Source organism: Chanodichthys erythropterus, chromosome 22 (assembly GCF_024489055.1).
Source record: "Chanodichthys erythropterus isolate Z2021 chromosome 22, ASM2448905v1, whole genome shotgun sequence".
Lineage (NCBI taxonomy): Eukaryota > Metazoa > Chordata > Actinopteri > Cypriniformes > Xenocyprididae > Chanodichthys > Chanodichthys erythropterus.
In genome coordinates this window covers 31,651,261-31,672,066 of record NC_090242.1, presented here as the reverse complement: position 1 = coordinate 31,672,066, position 20,806 = coordinate 31,651,261, and the positions used below count along the sequence as shown (strand labels likewise).

General features: G+C 39.7%; 2 protein-coding genes and 1 long non-coding RNA gene across 3 annotated transcripts in view; 2 read left to right on the top strand and 1 right to left on the bottom strand.

Annotated features, from left to right (window-relative positions):
* LOC137012691 (fulditoxin-like) overlaps positions 1 to 20,806 on the top strand; it is a 129,364-nt gene that overhangs the window by 124 nt on the left and 108,434 nt on the right. The gene's annotated exons all lie outside the window — the stretch shown is intronic.
* Positions 48 to 10,573, top strand: LOC137013315 (uncharacterized). Its single transcript, XR_010893696.1, has 3 exons — positions 48 to 175; positions 9,811 to 9,936; positions 10,073 to 10,573. It is a non-coding gene; the product is annotated as an uncharacterized lncRNA (long non-coding RNA).
* Positions 14,535 to 19,162, bottom strand: LOC137013276 (uncharacterized). Its single transcript, XM_067376959.1, has 7 exons — positions 19,120 to 19,162; positions 18,464 to 18,505; positions 17,167 to 17,270; positions 16,654 to 16,755; positions 16,284 to 16,424; positions 15,574 to 15,586; positions 14,535 to 14,701 (listed from the first exon to the last, which is right to left on the bottom strand). The coding sequence occupies exons 1-7, from the start codon at positions 19,160 to 19,162 to the stop codon at positions 14,535 to 14,537; spliced, it is 612 nt and encodes a 203-aa protein (XP_067233060.1).

The window sequence follows — 20,806 nt, the reverse complement described above, 5'->3', positions numbered from 1 at the left end:
GTATTATTTGGTACACTGAGATCACTGAATGTCTCTCTCTGTCTTTAAGGATATTCTCTCCAGTGTTACTTGTGCATACCTGATTTGATGGGTTCCTGTGAAGGAACAGCAACAGTGCAGACATGTGAAGCTGGATATACCCAATGTTCAAGCAGTACAGTGGAACAAACAGTTGGTAAGTCCAGCAGGATGTGGAAAATTTACTGTCGTAGTTTACTCAAGCTATGATTCATCACCCTGTTTTTATGCACATTTTGAAGTATCACATCAGAAAGAGTGATGGAAACGCCCAACAAAGTTTGTACAGTCACTTGAGGGAGTAGCCCATCACTGCAGATCACACGAGATCCAGGGGGTCCGGACGGGCAGTTTAGGGATTATGTAAAGTGGGAGGAGTTGTATCTCGTGTTCTGCACTGAGGACCATCTCACTTGAGGTAGTTTTTGACTCGTGTGAATAATGGGAGATGGAAACGGATGTTATGTTTGATTCTGTTATGACGCATTAATTCTGGATGTACTTCAACTCGGTACAAGTATGTGTGTGCAATGCATTTTCCCTTTGGTGCTTGCCAAAGAAAGACATGAGTCATGCGTACATTTGTACTGAGTTGTCAACTGGCATAAAGTTGGTTTGGCGTTGGACAGTTCGATATTTGCAAATTTAGGGACCGTTTCTAAAGTTACATCTGACACTGGTATGCTTGTTTCTTATGTAACACAGGTTAGAATTCAGTTATATAAGAAACAAAGTAAATAATATAATTTTGAAATAATTATAATTCTAATAAAATGTTGAAAATATTAAACATAAAGCTGATTAAAGTCATTGCAGTGTGAAATAATGAAATAATAAATTGATAAAGTGACAAATTGCTTAAATGATATATTTAGTCTAAATTGAGACCGCACGTGACGTCATTGAGACGAGACGCGGGAGCAATGAGAGATACACACATTGCTGATCACGAGAGAGTGAGCAAAGATCAATCTGAGAATGTTATTGTTGATATTGCCGCTGATGACTACTAATTGAGAACCCCTTGTAAAATCCGATGCGGGATGTTAAAAGTATATTAACCCCCCCCCCGGATTTGGTCAGGTTTTTTCTGTGATTTCATTGAACACCGAGATGGCGAGCCTCCCAACCAACCTACGAGAGATACAGACAGAGAAGTCCCGTGCACACCCCTGGTTTGGTGCTTTCTGCTGATCAGGTGGAATCTATTTCATTGAGTACATTCCGATCTGTAGGATCTGTTTTTTTTTCTTCCCTTCATCGACTATTGACTGTTGAAATACAGCCTTCATCTACATCTACACTTAGAGACTTTTTGCACACACCAACATTTTTTTCTCATTTTGGCTGACAAAGGAACATTCAGACTGTTATATTGTTTGAAGAGTTGAATTGTTTTCGAATTGTACTACTGTGATGTATTTTTTTTTCCTCATTTGTTTCAATTTGGGTTAATCTTTTCTATGAGTAAAATGTAAAAGTGTTGAACAAAAAAAACAAACTAATAACCCAAAGATAAGGAAAACTCTTATTAAACTAAAAATAGTGAAACTGAATATCTATAAACTAAATTAGAAACTAAACAACTGAAAGATAAACAATAACTATATAATAACTAGAAGCAAATAGTAAACAGAGCTCAAAGATATAAAAGACAACAAAAAAAACAACAACAGGGCATTGAAAAGAAACAATCATTTCATTTGGTTTTATTTATTTTATTTAATTGTTACAGTAACTTCCATGTTACAGAAGTGGCGAGCCAGCAGCCAGGAGTGGTATAGTTGTAAATTTTAAAATTCTGAAGGACACAAAAGACAAAAGAAAAAAAAAAAATCAAACTAAGTGGTGCAAATAAGAGTCAAAATGGAAGTAATTGATCTTGAAAACGTTTTAATTGAAAACGCAGTAATAATTAGTGGACTGACCAACACAGAAATTGACGAAGATCTAACTGACTTCCTGAAAAAATATGGTAGTATCCATAGACACCTTACCATAGACGATCTCAAATCACCTTACCATAGAGAAGTCATTGTAGAGTATAGCAGTGGTTCTGCAATAGTGGCTCTCAAACCTCTGTTGCCCTACACTTTCAAGAGCCCACACAATGTTGCTTACCACATAAAGCTTCTATCAAGTGTCTATACGTCAGCAGTTACTGAGAGTGCCACAACCCATTATTTTGCTGAATTGAAGAGGATAGCAAAGCTCAGTGGCAGAACTTTCGACGATCTCTTGAAAGAGCAGCTTCTTGCAAATGCAACCGATGTCGCTGACAATCCAGCTGATGCCAATGATCTTGAGTCATCTCAAATGTCTGGTTATTCTCCCCCTGACATTCCGCTTCCAACCAAGCGAACTGAGCATTCAGATGAGAGAAGGAACTCTGATACAGTCCAAAGAGTTAGCAAAGGAAGTTTCTCACCCACACTAGAGACAAAAGATGTGAACCCACCTGAAGTCCAAAGAATGATCATTGAGCACATTGTGAAAAGTGATGGAGCTTCAACCTCTAGTGCGTCATTCAGGCTAAGAGTTTTCTCAGGCAAAGTTCCCCGACCTATTGGCGAAGTTGATTATGAAACCTGGCGCAACAGTGTAGAGTTAATTCTCCAAGATCCTTCACTGTCTGACCTACATCGTTCCAGGAAGATCTTAGACAGCCTGCTGCCGCCAGCGTCAGAGATTGTCAAGCAGTTAGGTGCAAAAGCCTTACCTGCTGCTTACCTTGATGTTTTAGATTCTGCTTTCGACACCGTAGAAGATGGTGATGATCTCTTCGCTAAGTTTCTGAACACGTTACAGAATGCAGGGGAAAAACCTTCTTTGTACTTGCAACGATTGTACACCAACCTTCTCAAAGTGATGAAAAGAGGCGGTATTCCTGTTGATGAAGCTGACCGACAGCTCCTGAAACAATTCTGTCGGGGCTGTTGGGATGACACGCTAATAGCCAAGCTTCAGCTTGAACAAAAAAGGAATGAACCCCCTCCATTCCCTGAGCTACTTCTGCAGTTGCGCAGTGAAGAAAACAAATACTCCACAAAAGAAAGTCGCATGAAGCAGCATTTAGGAGTACAGAGACAAAGAGCCAGTTCCCATGTAGTCACTGCTAACCCTTTTGATCTGAACCACAATGAAGTGTCAGAACATACAGAAGTGGCCGAATTAAAGAAACAAATCGCTAAACTTCAGAGCCAGCTCGCTAAGCAGAGGAGCAAACCGACAAGACAAAGTGAGTTGCCGTCAAATGATCCTGTTCTTGAGCTAAAGCAGCAAGTCACAGAGCTCCAGAGCCAGATGGCAAAGCTCAGAGTACAAAAGAACTCAGAGCCAAAGAGCAATTCAAGTAAATCGAAGCAAACAAACACACAAGTTCGCAAAGACCCTCCTACAGCTGACCATAAGCAACCTCACAGGCCTAAGCCAGGCTATTGCTTTCGATGTGGCGAGGACGGACATGTTGTTTCAATTTGTGAAAATGATCCAAACCCGTCCCTTGTAACCGATAAGAGAAAGCAGTTGAGAGAACGTCAAGTCCTATGGGATAGTCAGTATGGCCCAAGTGCCTCAGGAACTTTAAACGCCGCCCAGCCTTTGTAGCGAGACGTACGAGGGCTGTCACTTGTCAGAATAGTCTCAAGAAACCAGTGAACATGGGCAACTTGAAGTCCTATGATAGAAACCATCCAGTTGGTCTACCCAAAGGATTAATTGGTACGAAATGCACTGCTCAAGTGAACATTGAGGGAAAACCTTGTTCTTGTCTACTTGACACAGGGTCTCAAGTGACCACCATTTCCCATTCGTTTTATGAGCAGAATTTGCCTGGACTAAGCATAACTTCTCTAGATGACCTGCTGGAAATAGAAGCAGCCAATGGTCAAGCAGTACCCTACCTGGGGTTTGTTGAAGTGAGCATTGCATTCCCCAGAGACTTTCTTGGATCTGATGTCGAGGTGTCTACTCTTGCCCTGGTCATTCCAGAAACCGGCGGCACTGCCCAACCAAAGGTGCTAATAGGCACGAACACCTTGGATCTCGCATATGACAAATATCTTGAAACAAATGATTCAGTCTGTCGAGCCATTCCATTTGGTTACAAAGCTGTAATCCAGACCATCAAACACAGGCGCCAGCAGAAAGTAAACAGCAGCATAGGAATCGTTAGGCTTCCTGATGTTACCCCTACTGTTGTTCCTGCGGGTCAAAATGTTGTTCTTGAAGGAGTGGTGAGTGTAAAGGGACAAGTAGCCGAAAAATGGGCTGTGATGGAACCTCCTTCGTATACACCTTTTCCAGGAGGATTGCTAGTTGCCAGTTGCTTACTCAATCTACCTCGGCATCCATCGCGTAAAGTCCCAGTGGTGTTGAAGAACGAGACAGAGCATGATATCATCATCCCGGGGAAAAGTGTGATAGCAGATATTCATGCACTGCAGAAAGTAATGTCGGACAATGTTGTGCAACCTGATTGCTCAGAGTCAAGTATCCATGCAAAATCCACCAAAGAACTTTGCTTTGACTTCGGTGATTCCAGTTTGCCAGAAGAGTGGAAGAGAAGAATCACTCAGAAACTGTGCGCCATGCCCGAAGTCTTTGCATTGCACGACATGGATGTTGGACAAACGAGCAAAGTGAAACACACAATTAAATTACACGACAAAACCCCATTCAAGCACAAAGCAAGACCGATCCATCCCAACGATCTTGAAGCTGTCCGCAGACATTTAGAGGAATTGCTTGATGCTGGTATCATCCGTGAATCGGAGTCATCCTTCTCCTCCCCTATTGTCGTAGTAAGGAAGAAGAACGGCGATATAAGACTTTGCATCGACTACCGCAAGTTGAATACGCAGACTATCAAGGATGCATATGCCTTACCCAACTTGGAGGAAACCTTTTCAGCACTTCGAGGTTCAAAATGGTTCTCAGTGCTCGATCTTAAATCTGGGTATTACCAGATCGAACTAGAAGAGAAAGACAAACCCAAGACCGCTTTTGTGTGCCCATTAGGTTTTTGGGAGTTTAATAGGATGCCCCAAGGTATCACAAATGCTCCCAGCACGTTCCAAAGGCTGATGGAGAAGTGCATGGGTGACATCAACCTCTCAGAAGTCCTAGTGTTCTTGGACGATTTGATTGTCTTCTCAGATACCCTAGAAGAGCACGAAAGACGTCTTCTTCATGTTTTAGGACGTTTGAAAGATTATGGATTAAAGCTTTCGTTGGAGAAATGCAAGTTTTTCCAGAAGTCAGTGAAGTATCTTGGTCACATCGTCTCAGAAAACGGTGTGGAGACGGATCCCCAGAAGATAGAAGCCATCAAAACCTGGCCAAGTCCGAAGAACTTGAAAGAGCTTCGTTCCTTCCTAGGGTTCTCCGGTTATTACCGGCGATTTATTAAGGACTATGCGAAAATAGTGAGGCCATTGAATGAACTAACTGTGGGATATCCTCCGCTTCAGAAAAGTTGCAGGATGAAAAGTAAGGAGAGGACTTACCTTGACCCCAAAATACCTTTCGGAGAGCGATGGACAGCTGACTGTCAGCAAGCATTCGAAACACTCATCTCAAAACTTACCGAAGCACCAGTGTTAGGATTCGCAGATCCTGGGTTGCCGTATGTGCTACATACAGACGCGAGCACCACTGGACTAGGTGCAGCGCTCTATCAGGAGCAAGAGGGAGTGCTACGAGTAATTGCATACGCCAGTCGAGGGTTGTCAAGGAGCGAAGCCCGGTATCCTGCTCACAAGCTGGAATTCCTAGCCTTGAAGTGGGCAGTTACTGAAAAGTTTTGCGATTACCTTTATGGAAGCAGTTTCAAGGTGATCACGGACAGTAACCCCCTTACTTACGTCTTAACGTCAGCCAAGTTGGATGCAACAAGCTATAGGTGGTTGTCTGCTTTGTCCACCTTTTCCTTTACTCTCCAGTATCGACCTGGAAAGAACAATCTCGATGCGGATGCACTGTCTAGACGACCCCATGGTGATCTGGTAAATGATCCTACATCTCAAAAGGAACAAGATCGAATACGCCAGTTTACTTTGTACCATTCACCTGAAACTGCCAATTCCATCTCAGTTTCCATGGATGCAATCCAAGCAGTCTATGAAAAACATTCCTTATGTCAAGCAGGTGACAGTAATTGTATCACTCTTGTTGAGTCACTTTCCATGAGTCCAGATGCAATTCCCAAAGATTATGAGCTGATGGAAGGATCTTCAGTTGTTCCCTGTATGTCAGAACAGGAGTTGAAAGAAAAACAGAGAAATGACCCAGCCATGCGAGAAGTAATTTTTCAATTGGAATCAGGCGACGCTGTCCTACCTGCACTGAGATGTGAGCTTCCAGAACTTCCTTTCCTGTTGAGAGAATGGAGAAAACTTGAGTTAAAGGATGGTGTTCTCTATCGTAAAAGAGCCGTTGGAGACTGTACAACTTACCAGCTTGTTCTACCACCTGACTTAAGAGCCATGATCATGAAGAGTCTACATGATAATATGGGTCACATGGGAATAGAACGGACCCTTGATCTCATCCGGTCGCGATTCTATTGGCCCAGAATGGCCATGGATGTCGAAAATAAAGTCAAGACCTGTGAACGCTGTGTGTGCAGAAAAACCTTACCAGAAAGAGCCGCTCCTCTAGTGAATATCCAAGTTACCCGGCCACTAGAGTTAGTGTGCATGGACTTTTTGTCATTGGAACCCGACCGTAGTAACACCAAAGACATCTTGGTAATAACAGACTTCTTCACCAAGTATGCGGTCGCAATCCCCACCCCAAACCAAAAAGCCCGAACGGTTGCTAAAACTCTGTGGGAAAACTTCATAGTGCATTATGGTGTGCCTGAAAAGCTCCACAGCGATCAAGGACCCGACTTTGAATCCAAAACGATCAAAGAACTCTGTGAAATTGCTGGTATCAGAAAAGTCAGAACTACACCGTACCATCCTAGAGGGAACCCGGTCGAGCGTTTCAACCGCACGCTGCTAGGAATGCTCGGTACCTTGAAAACTCAAGAGAAAACTCGCTGGAAAGACTTTGTAAAACCCCTTGTGCACGCTTATAACTGCACGAAGCACGAGACAACCGGTTTCACACCATACGAACTTATGTTCGGACGCCAACCAAGACTCCCAGTAGACTTGATTTTTAACACCACAGTGAACCATGACAGTCCTAAATTCCATTCACAATATGTGCAGTCATTAAAAACTCACCTTCAGGAGAGCTACAAATTAGCCCAGAAGAATGCGGCCAAAACCGCAGAAAGAAACAAAGTCCGCTTTGACCGTAAAGTAACTGAGTCTTCTCTCGAGGAAGGTGACCGTGTCCTGGTCAGAAATGTGAGGGCACGCGGAAAACACAAATTAGCTGACAGATGGGATCCCATGGTACACATTGTAGTGAGTCGTACTGGTGAATTACCTGTCTATACAGTGAAACCCGAAAGACAAGAAGGTCCCTTACGAACATTACACAGAGATTTGTTGTTACCTTGTGGATTCTTATCGCCGCTGATGGAAGAAGAAACTGATGTAACGAAACCTCAGAAAAAGCGGGTAACCAGACAAAACAGAGATGAGGCACCGGATGAATGTCAGGAAAACTATCAAAGTTCCGATGAAGATGACTATGTACCACAATTCTCTGAAGTTCCAGCCATGACTACACAAAGGGTCATCAGAGAGTACAGTGTGGTCAGAGAACCTAAAGACGTTTCTTCTAACTCTGATTCTGAAATTCAAACATCTGTCCCAAGTCATGGTTCAGAGACTGTGAATGCAAGAAATGTACCCAGAAGAAATGATTCATCTGAAATGGAACACTTACCTGATATTCAGTACTTACCTGAAACCCAGTCTTCATCCTGTGGAACAGGACCTGTAAAGGAAAACCTGAAAGAAAGAAACCACTTACCTCAAGTAGAGCAGCAAAAACTGGATGTACCTGATGAAAACGAGAAGGACGATAACACACAAGCTGTTCAAGTTGAGGAAAGTGTACCTGATGTTCCATTGAGGAGAAGCGGAGTAGAATCAGCTGAATCTGCTGAATTTGCTGAACCTGTGGAAGAAACAGATCAAAGTGCAAGTGAGGATGAAATTCAGTTAAGAAGGTCCAAAAGAGTGAAGCAGAAGTCAAAAAGACTGACTTACCCAGAAATGGGAAACCCAATGATATCCATTATCCAATCCCTGCTTCAAGGACTGAACACTGCTTTTGTAGAATCACTTGCAGAACATCCCAAACCAATAAGACACCCCAAGCTATAAAGTCTTAAGTTTTAGCTATGCAAAGGGACTTGCATAGATTTAAGAGGGGAGGGTGTAACACAGGTTAGAATTCAGTTATATAAGAAACAAAGTAAATAATATAATTTTGAAATAATTATAATTCTAATAAAATGTTGAAAATATTAAACATAAAGCTGATTAAAGTCATTGCAGTGTGAAATAATGAAATAATAAATTGATAAAGTGACAAATTGCTTAAATGATATATTTAGTCTAAATTGAGACCGCACGTGACGTCATTGAGACGAGACGCGGGAGCAATGAGAGATACACACATTGCTGATCACGAGAGAGTGAGCAAAGATCAATCTGAGAATGTTATTGTTGATATTGCCGCTGATGACTACTAATTGAGAACCCCTTGTAAAATCCGATGCGGGATGTTAAAAGTATATTAACCCCCCCCCCCGGATTTGGTCAGGTTTTTTCTGTGATTTCATTGAACACCGAGATGGCGAGCCTCCCAACCAACCTACGAGAGATACAGACAGAGAAGTCCCGTGCACACCCCTGGTTTGGTGCTTTCTGCTGATCAGGTGGAATCTATTTCATTGAGTACATTCCGATCTGTAGGATCTGTTTTTTTTTCTTCCCTTCATCGACTATTGACTGTTGAAATACAGCCTTCATCTACATCTACACTTAGAGACTTTTTGCACACACCAACATTTTTTTCTCATTTTGGCTGACAAAGGAACATTCAGACTGTTATATTGTTTGAAGAGTTGAATTGTTTTCGAATTGTACTACTGTGATGTATTTTTTTTTCCTCATTTGTTTCAATTTGGGTTAATCTTTTCTATGAGTAAAATGTAAAAGTGTTGAACAAAAAAAACAAACTAATAACCCAAAGATAAGGAAAACTCTTATTAAACTAAAAATAGTGAAACTGAATATCTATAAAGTAAATTAGAAACTAAACAACTGAAAGATAAACAATAACTATATAATAACTAGAAGCAAATAGTAAACAGAGCTCAAAGATATAAAAGACAACAAAAAAAACAACAACAGGGCATTGAAAAGAAACAATCATTTCATTTGGTTTTATTTATTTTATTTAATTGTTACAGTAACTTCCATGTTACACTTACTTAAATAGCATTTGAAGAGAACAATTTACAGTCATGAAACCAAATGTAAAATGTTCATCTAGGTGTCAGCTATGATGCACACCTTTTATATTTATGATATTTACTAAAATAAACTGTCAAATATGTAAATAATTGCTATTTCTCACTGTATATGGGCTCGTACAGAAATATGTCATAAATTAAAGCTCAATAACATTTGAAGGGAGTCATATACAGTCATAAAATCAAATGTTATTGGGACCATATGTAGCCTACTCTGAGCAGAGTTGATTTAACTCTGGGGATTTTGCTGTGTATAATTGGAATTATTTGTCTCTTCCAAGAGGAACATGATTTCTGGAATTGTTTCTTTAGCCTATTTTTTAGGAAGTTTGTCCTTTTTGCAGGTTCCACTAAAGTGTCCGTCACAACTAAAGGATGTGCAAAGGAATGTAAACGGACGACTGCACAGACACCAGAGGGACTGACAGTGTCTCTCCAGTGCTGTGACACTGACCTTTGCAATGCAGCAGGTATATAATATTTATTTGGCTTTTTTAAAAAACTGATTAAATTGATTGGCGATGAACATGTACTTTTCAATGCCTACAGTTAGTACTACTATTAGTAGAAGCATTAATTAACTTGTTTCTTTATCATCTTGATTAGATGGAGTGTTTAAGGGAAGCTTCCTCCTGCTCTTCTCTCCTCTGCTCTTCTACTTCCTGTTTCAGTGATTCCAGATTCAAGACTTCAGATTCTACAGTGAAGATCAGCGCAAAAACACATTCTTTCATACACAAAAAATGAGATCCTTCGAGAATGTATAAGATATATAAACACACTTATCCATAAATCAATCAAATACAGTCAAAACAATCTCTGTTCCAGTAATTTCGTATTATCACTGTAAAGCTGCTTTGAAACAATCTTTATTGTAAAAAAGTGCTTTATAAATGAAGGTGACTAAACTTTGTTCCCCTGGTTTCCATAGTTATTCATTATTTTACTGATTACAGCACACTTGTTTGGACTGAGTTCATTATCTTGTGTATTTAATAAGACCTTCCGTTTTCTCAGATCCTGGGGCCTCATTTATAAAATGTTACGTAGATTTCATCCTAAAAGTGTAGGTATGCGCAAAAGCTAGATTCTGCGTACACACAAAAATATTCTGATTTATAAAACCATGCGTACGCCAGAACCTGTGCAAAAATCCCTTCATAAATCCGAGTCAGCTGAAGATCGAAGAGCGTACGTGCATCTCCATCCCCGTCTCTTCCCCGAAATGACCATATATGGAGCTTACGATGCCTAGTTTTACTATTCATAACCTCATCTTCATATAATTTCCATGCATATTCTCATCCACGTGACACGCCGTCAAATACAAGACAATGACTCGTTGTCATTAAATTACAGGAAATTTATATCATTTTTGTTTAAATTCTGTGTAATGTAATTCCAGTGCTTTAATATTAATGTAAATGTGTATATCAAAATGAAAACGTGATTTCCACACATGTTTAAATCATTCTTTTATTTATCTAAACTGTTATTGTGAACATGCACTGTATTTATGATTAGGACTCATAATTAGAATTTAAAGTGATTTTCCTTCATCCGCCGTCAGTCCCTCAGCTCACCATCGGTGATGCCAAACTGCTCTGTCTTTAAAATGTTCGTATGCATGGGTCAGAGTTTGCATGGAGGTGCTCACATTTTCCCATTAAGTTTGTTTTTATAATCACAACTTATGCATATAGGAACTGGCGTACGCCTCTTTCAGGTCCTGTTTTGTGCGTACGCAACGGTTGTAAATGAGGCCCCTGGTCTGGTGTTGTTTGTAAGATACAGGCTGTTATGTTTCTCTTCTCATGTTAGGACTATCGTCAAGTTTGGATTATGCTCTTTTGTTTTTGTTAAACTTCACGCTGCTCAAGATTTTCGACACATCATCATCATCATCCATCCATGTTCACATCATTCGACTGTTCACAGTGACATTTAACAAGCCCTTGGTATATTTTGTTTTTTAGCGCGTATGCTAGTGTATGCGAACAGTCGAATACACAGCAGTGCAAGGTATACTTCATTTGACTCGTACGCATACACAGGCATTCAACACATGCAAATTTTTGAGCAATCTCTCACCACGAGTTACAACCCTTGTAAACATCTTTGTATTCTTTCATGCTAGAGTTGTACAGATGAGGGTACTTTCTAACTTCTTCACACAATCTATCACCTATGGAGGCCTCCATCATTGCTGTAGCTTGCATGTGTTCCAGTCTGTTCCATTTATGCAGGTTTTCTTTGACTACCTTGTGAATCGAAGAAAATTAAATGCGCATATGCGACCTGTGTGTGACCTACAAAAATATTCTTGATGAAATTCGCGTCACGCACACTGTACGCTAACCCTTGTGTACGCATAAAAAGTGAAGTAAAGTTTGGGCTTAAGTCTTTAAGCCAGACATTTGAGAGATTTACAAGATTATTTTCTTACTCAGTGACTCACACAAACACACGTCACACACACATCTCACATATAGACCAAACATAACCTGACAGATATCAGAAATATGTCATTAGAAATTACAAGTGAGTTGTGACAACAGAATCTCTATTGTCTCCCTTGAGCCCAATCGAATTGAAATAATTGAAATAATGATCTAAGAGTGTTTTTTGCTCAGTAAAATAAAAGTTGCAAATTTGTGCCTGAGGTCATCATAACACCTGCAGTATTTACTGAGGATCTGTTGAGTTATGATCCAAAAAAAAATAATAATTCAACACAAAAAAAAAGAAATTTTTTACAAGAAATTGTAACACTTTATTACAGTATTTCACAATTGCTAAAACAATAAACCCCATTCTCTGAACCCAAAGCTCAGTGGCCTAAACCCATTTGTCGAATCAGTCACTTTGTAGGCAAAACCTTAAACAAGTTCAGGTAGTTAAGACACTGTTTGCAAATCTCATCCACTCTTTTTGCAAAACTCTAAACACATTCTTACTCACTAAAACACATTTGGCACTGTGTTGCAAAATGGTAAATACATGTGGCAAAAGTTAAACACAACTACAACACAGTTGTCATCCTTTAAACACAATGACTCAAAATTATTCACACTTATTTCTAATGATGTGATCAAATCAACTGTATAAAATATAGGTCAGTTCAGAGTGCACAGGTGACACAGGTGCTGAATGATGATACCAACAATAGATGGAAACAATCTGAAAAGTAGAGGAGGAAGAGTATGTGTAAGAGGATGATGAGGAGAAAGAGCAAGGGGTGTGGAGACAAGGCTGTCAAGGCTGGATCCGGCTCAGGTTTTTCCCTTTGCCTGGCGAGAGACAACATTGCCTGTGATGTGGAAAATGTCCTCAACAATATTCACTAATATTCAACAATATTATTGATCTGACAGTACTGACATTATAGGATGAGAACTGACCTAAGCTAGCCTTGATGATGACATCACTGTTTTCTGCAGAACTGCTTTATAGAGGAAAATAATTACAGTAATTTACATAATAATTGATGATCTTTACAATGTAAGTGAATCAACACTGAACTGACTTCAGCTGAACAATGACACTATTTTCTTTTAGAGCTGTACAGCCAAAATGAACTCTCTTTGCATTACTGATCATCATGTACCTGTTATCACTGTAAAGCTGCTTTGACTAAACTATACTATACTATACTATACTATTATATACTATACTATACTAGTATCTGTGTAGTATAAATTGCAATTGAAATAAAGGTGACTTGACTTGATTTAGGCCGGACCCAACATGAAGACGTGATGCTGAAGCAGAATGAATCTCTCACTGACTCTGAACTTTGATTTTTTTTTGTATGTGTGTGTGTGTACTGTATCATGCTTTTCATTTAGAGTTTTCTTTGACCTTTTAGTCATTTGCATTTAGACTGCTGTATGTTTGCAGTATGTAAGTACTGTATATGCAGACATTCAATACTATATAATATTGAATATACAGTTTTTTCCAATTGCTAACACACTAAAATGACATGCACAGCACAATTATTTAAACTGACACACAGAGAGCAAAACTTCTTCTCAAGTCTCCAAAAGTCTAAACACCTTTTCTGTTTTACACACATTTTGCATTTCAAAATAGCACTTTTTAAATTCACTAAATACAGTTCTCTGCATAAGACACAACAATCTGACATAAAGTCACATCCCTGCCAACACACCCATGTGGGGCCCATAAGGGTTGGATATGGGCTGGTGAGTGGGCCCCATCTGGGCTGCCCAGATGGGGCCCAGTTAGTTTTGTCCGGGGGTTCCATGGTGGCCCCATGTGGGCAAGCCCAGATGGGCTGAAGTTGGGCTTCACATGGGCCCTAGCTAAAACCCACACGGGCAACCCAGGTTTCTCCCATCTGGGGCCCACACTTACCTGGGCCCCATGTGGGCTGCACATGGGCCCCTGCTATTCTCCCCATAAGGGTAATAACCATTATTATGGGCTAACAAATTCATCTTATTTTACAGTCAGCCCATACAGTTCTGTAACCCATGTTCATATTTTTTTTACACAGCTAATTTTACCGGGTCTGGTGGACCCACCATATTATTAGGCTTTTAAATCAATACAGCCATAACAATTCATGTAAAAAATACTTGACAGATGTTTACTTTAGCCATTTACCCCTGTGAGATCGCATTTATGATTGTTTGTTTTTTGTGAGAAACCAAGGAAATTCAATAAAAAAAAAACATAGAAAAGATTATATCATTATTAGAGATTATTTCTTAGAACTTAATCAGAATAGGTGAAAATGCTTGAAATGTAACAATTTTGTAACTTTGTGTGGGAATAGCAGGTGCAGAAAGACAACACTCCTGCACACAGACGGCCAATGAGTTTGTGTTAGAAAAAAATAATAAATAGCATATTTTTTCTTTTAGCAACCTTTAAAACGGGTCCCAAAGACCCAAACATCTTGGGTTAAATGAGCTACAATAATAACAAGACCAGTAATACAATTAATTACCTTTTTATTTAAGTAAAATTAACAAAAACATTAAGAAAACTCTCATTAAGAAAACTTTTGCTCAGTGTTCCTTCACTGTTACAGACAGGATTAGCTACTTTCCACCTCAAATGAACCCGAAGCCAAGTCCTTGAGGGGTTGCCTGTCGGGCCTGTCTATTACCCCCCAGTCCCTAGCACCAATGAGCCACTTGGAGACTGCCTTCTCTACATCTTTACAGGTGATTTTGCTGGTCATGGTGCTTTTCTTTAAGCCTCCTGCAAGAAACAAATATAACAGTCACTTACTTTATATGTGGCAAAACAAATCTCAGCCAGGACTGTAAAGACAACTATGTAAAGAAAAGTGCTATATAAAAATCAATAAGATTATTATTATTATTATAACTACACACATACTCTTAAACACACAAGTTAGGCAACTTACTTGCAACTCCATACACAGTGGCTACGTTTACATGCACCAATTTTCACCAATCCGAATGAATTGAATCTGATTGCAGATCTGTTTACATGTACTCTAAACATTGTAATCTGATTCAAATATCCATTTATATGTGTTTTATATACATTCTGATTAAAACGTTTGCGCACGCACTGTGCGTGTGACGTCATATCAGTCACACATGCGGTAAACCAGGTTGCGTCAACAGGCGATTATCATGTATCGACGATAGCGGGAGATATTGTCAACAGCTTCAAATCTTGGCAATATTAAGAGGATTTAGTATTTCCAATGAATGTAGGCGTGTTACATTCTTCTAGTCTTATTATAACTATTAGGTTCAGCTTCTTTTATTATTAAATTAATATTATATGTGCTGTGAGGATAATAAAAGATTAGGCTTTTAGCTATCTTTAAAAATGATTTAATTTTTTTTTAGGTCTATTATTACAATGAATTATAGCCTATAATTAAAATTATTTAGAGTGTAGGCTATAATACTATTTCCTAACACTGCAGTCATCAATGAAAATTAAGTGCAGCGTTACTTCAAGCACCGACTTAAAAAAAACAAAAACTGTTGAACACAAAATAATAATAGACAAATAAACTGGCGAATAAACAAAGAAGTTACCCAGAACTCAATGTGGCATGACGTCAGATTCGTATTCTCTATTATTCTCACTTGTTCCACTTGCCTATATGTACAGCCACCAGATAAATACTGGAATAAATTATTTTTTTATATACCGTTACCAGCATATTATATTGAAATTCATCTCTGAGAGAATATGCTCCGTTAATGCAGCGTCAGACAGCTCCGTCACTTTTTACTTTCACTTTCTGTGACTTTTTCACCAGCAATAACTCTTGCGCAAAGTTTGCACGTTACTTCTTTTATGATATCCATTGGCTCCCCTTCTTGTTTTTAAACGGAAATATTTCCAATATTATGATGAAGGGATACAACTACGTCACTGCCTGTTGGCATCTTTTCAACTCAGAACGTGAACGCGACTTTGTGCACTGCGTAATGTGTGTTAACATTGCACTGCGCATGTGCCCCAGATCTTCTGAGAACGAATGAGATAGTAGTCGGATTCAAGCATTTACATGGTCATTTTTTGCTGTTGGATTGGATTAGAAAAGGAATAAACCACCCCTTTCAATCCGATCTAAATTTCATTCGGATCAAGCTCAGTCGGATCTATTAAGGTGTTTACATGAACGTCTTTCAATTTGATTGAGCAGTCAATCCGATTACAAATGGATTATTTGGGTGCAAGTAAACATAGGCAGTAAATAATGTTTATAAGTTTGGGGTATTGTGACAGCTTTCTAATATCAGTACAACTTAAAACATTATCCACATGCACACCTACCATTACTTCATACAGTTTTAAGGCCTTGAACTCTCTCTTCCCGTTTCGGCCCACAAAGTTGTACTGCCAGTTGGATGGAGGCCATGGAGGTGTCAGCAGAGATCTGAGGGTGGATGGAGCCGGCACAGATCAGAGGGTGGATGCAGCCGGTGCGCTGAAAAAAATAAAAAATAAAATAATAATAATTTTGTTGTGTTGGTTCAGCAAAAATCCACACTGTAAAAATCTTGTACAACAAAAAAATCTTATATATATATATATATAATTTAAATTCTTAAGTACTTCTGTATCCAATAGACATTAAATGTTGAATTGGCTCAACTACAAAAGATTTGGTACAGAATAGTTTTCTCCAGAAAACAAATAATGTCAAGTTGACTTACATTTTCTTTTTTTTTTATAGTGGAGGTGATGACCTGAGGGTGGATGGAGGTGTAGGCCTGATGAGGCTCATCCTCACTGGACAAAATCACTCGCCTAGAAATCTATAATATACAAGCACAATCAATGAGTTTAAGTGTTTTAAAAACAGTTGGTTAAAAAATATATACATAAAAAATATATACATCTCTGGTATCTACACTCTAGATACCAGAGAGACCCTCACATTGATCCTTAACATCTGTTCCAACACCCCATGCTCCCTTCAGGCATGCACACATCCATTTGTATACATCTCTTATCCCCCCAAAACATGTGATTGTTCTTTTTATTAACTGACATTACATTACATTTAATATTATTTATTTCTTAATCATATATCTGTTGTCTACCTCCCTCGTTTTGACAGCTTTGAGCCAAATACACTTAACAAAACTCCCACAAAACATGTCCTTCCTGTGTCATTGGGAAATTTTTCACCATCCATTTAGTAGTAGTAATTCAAATAGCCTCACCTCTTTCTGCGCTTCCCCCTTCCCATATTCTCTGTAGAATCGGACTCGGTTCGTACATCTGTGTTCATACTCGACTAATTTTGTGCAGGCAATTTCATACGTTGCTGTGGGAGACATAGTGGCAATTAGTTTCATTCAGAGCAAATTTTACATTTCTAATGACACCCACAACCTACAAACAAAATATATATATATTAAATTAATAATTATCAGTAAGTGTATAATATTTAAAACACATTGAAATAAATGAATACATTTTTAATAGCAATAGAAGATAACTACTTCTCTTGTTAGAGAAGAGTCAAAATTGTTTGAGTGCACACCCACAAAATTGTCCGAATGCACCATGTGCAACATGGATTGGGTCTTCTGACCTTTTGATTTTGATTAATATGTGAAATATGAGAGAGTTAAGACAGTGCTTATTTTGAAGACAAAAGGAGGGGCTCTCTGCTCGTTCTCTCTGTCACTCAGTTAACATGCGCTCTATCACAAGCGCAGCAGTCATCTACATCAGTCATAGATCACAATAACTGATCAAAACCAGGCTTTGGCGGGACAAAAATTTGTTTTGTCGGCCGCTAAAAAAAATAAACGCAGGAAAACCCTGTTAACGTTTGGTGATTTACGGTAGAAATCTAAAGGCACAAGTTGACAAAATATAATGAAATAACCACCTTAATATGTAATGTTGACATTTTTTTTTTGACATTAAAGCTTAGTTAAATGTTAAGGGAGCAAACTGGCCCAAAATCTCAAAATTGATCACTGCATAAAAAACCCGATGTTTTCACCTGCCGTGTCTCGGAAGTGCAGCAGAGTGCTCGCGCGCTCCCGCGGCCAGGGGATGCAAATCCTGGCGGGGATATGTGCCTTAATTGGCACGACACCCTGGCCGATAAAACTTTGCTGACATTCACATGGACTTTCATCAGTGTTTTTGCTTTAACTGTAAATGCAACAAGTGCAACTATTAAAATTCCACCAGCTGGTAAAAGCGGCTGAAATTTAGTCTTTTTAACAGCTTGCCAATACCTGTTCGACTGCCTTGCTAAGAAGTTTACAACCAAATAGTTCTGAACAATATATTTAAGTCAACCACTCAAAACAAGCTCAAATGCTAACGTTACTGACTTGATAACTTAAAGTCGTCTGTTCAACGCTTTAACCAAGTTTAAGCTACATCTGCTAATGCACAAACATTTGCTAAAAGCTTTCCTCGAAACTAATACTTTACAAAAAAGCTTTAGGTTAACATCATGCGGTAAAATCATCCCCAAGTTTATTATACTCTTACCTGCCTTTTGTCCACACGACGACACCGATGAACTCGAGGATCCTTAACGGACAGCAGACTACTGAAAGGCGGCAAAGTTGTTGCTGGGCAGATTCCAATTCGCTCGGCGATGGGGGTTGAGCTTTCCAGATGTGCGCTGCACAGAATGCGCACTGCTTACGGTTTGAACATTTTGTGGGGAAACCGTACAAACTTTTCTTTTGAAACTCGTACAACGTTCTTAAGACAACTGTTTAGCTGCAGTCTCCAATTTGGCGCTCTAGCGATTAATAAACAGAATTATTCTTGCGGAAGAACACTGCAGCCGGAGCTACGTCTATGACGAGTCACGCAGGGACTTTGCTCCTCCGCAGCGATTCCTACTTGACCGGCCTGAAATAGTCCCAATATAAACACTTATTATAAATGTATAATGATTCGGGGTAAGACAAAAACACGGTTAGGAAAATGGATTGTTAGATGAATGGATTGAAAATGAATGTTGTACATTTTCATTATAAATTTTTTGTAAATCTTAAAACACAAAAAAAATGTTACAGACAGCAGCTAATCTAATAAAATTTGTATAAAAAGTGGACCTAGCCCAGAGTCTATATTGTTAAAAATAGCATCCATGTCTGACAGTCAATTTTGAATGGAGCCCATAGCCTATCTACTGCCCATGTGGGGCCCAACAACAACAGCCCACCCTGAGCCCATGCCCAGCCGAAGCCCAACTAGCCCAAGCGAGGCCCATGTGGGCCCCAACTGGACGTGTTTGCAGGGATGTTTGCCATTTCAAAACACTGCCATTCAAAATGACACTACATGAGCTAATTGGCCAATTACATGTGCCACCTGGCCAAACACCTCAGTGGTTAATTGTTAACACTTCAATCAGGATGTAAGCACTATGAAAAGATCACAGGTGAGAACCTTTTTTTTTTACAACAACAATGGAAGACATTGCAGAGAGAGGAAGAGGAAGAGGAAGAGGGAGGTTGAGAATAAGAGGGGGAGGAAGAGTGAGAGGTAGGGGTAGAGCAGGTAGAGGAGTTCATGGCCAAAGAAGACAAACACTTTCAAATGAAATCAGAGCAACCTTAGTAGATCATGTCATCAACCATGGGTTGACAATGCGTGAGGCTGGACAGAGAGTGCAGCCAAACTTGGGCCGTTTTACTGTCGCCTCTGTCATCCGGACCTTTAGACTGGAGAACAGGTATGTAACCAAAATTTCATGTAGTACACATGTAGTATACCCCATGTCATAGTGTATCAGTTGGGTGACACCTGTTTACTTAGTGTATGACATCAGCCATTCATGAACTGTACAAGTTTCCTGTACAATGTACTCTACTGTGGGGGAAAATATTTAGGCTGCATTGTCCAAGCCCTATATATATTTTTATTTTATTTTTTCTAAAGGACTGAGAGACGACACCATGGTGGAGGAAGGGGCCAAATGTTCACCGGGGTACAGGAAGCTGCCATTGTAAACTTGGTTTTGGAAAATAATGAAATCAGATTACGAGAAATTCAAAGCCACATCATCCAAGACAACACCTTATTCAACAACATTCAACGAGTTAGTCTGTCCACATTGGCTCGCATTCTCAAGCGAAACCAAATCAGAATGAAACAACTTTATAAGGTGCCGTTTGAGAGAAACTCTCAAAGAAACAAAGAGTTCAGACGAGCATATGTGGATGTAAGTACTATATTGACTGCAGTACACTACACACAACATTGTTTCCCAGTGTACTGGATAACACCATATTGAGTGATTTTTGTTCTTTGTTTTCAGGGAGTACTGGAAATGGATGCTCATGCAATCCCACATGAGTTCATCTTTATAGATGAGGCTGGGTTCAACCTAGCAAAGACCAGAAGAAGAGGGAGAAACCTCATTGGCCACAGAGCCATTATAGATGTTCCTGGCCAACGTGGTGGGAACATCACAATGTGCGCTGCCATCTCCAATATGCATGGTGTCCTCCACCGTCATGCCAAACTTGGACCATACAACACAGCTCATATTCTCACATTTCTGGACAGACTTCACAACATTCTCATACCACCAGAGCGTATGAATGATGCAGACCATCAAAGAAACCGGTACGTTGTAGTATGGGACAACGTGAGCTTTCATCGTGCAGCCCCAGTCCAAAACTGGTTTGCTGACCACCCAACATTTCTCGTGCAATACCTCCCACCATACTCACCATTTCTGAACCCCATAGAAGAATTCTTTTCGGCATGGCGGTGGAAGGTATACGACCGGCAGCCCTTTGTGCGCATGCCTCTTGTGCAGGCCATGGAAGAGGCATGTGATGAGATTGATGTGGGTGCAATTCAGGGATG

Excerpts from the sequence above, each read along its gene's own strand:
- LOC137013276 (XM_067376959.1), bottom strand. The coding sequence starts at position 19,162 with ATGGGCTCAGGGTGGGCTGTTGTTGTTGGGCCCCACATGGGCA. Across the intron at positions 16,756-17,166 it reads AGGGGGAAGCGCAGAAAGAG|ATTTCTAGGCGAGTGATTTT; the intron begins GTGAGGCTATTT and ends TGTATATTATAG. Across the intron at positions 16,425-16,653 it reads CTATAAAAAAAAAAGAAAAT|CGCACCGGCTGCATCCACCC; the intron begins GTAAGTCAACTT and ends TATTTTTTTCAG.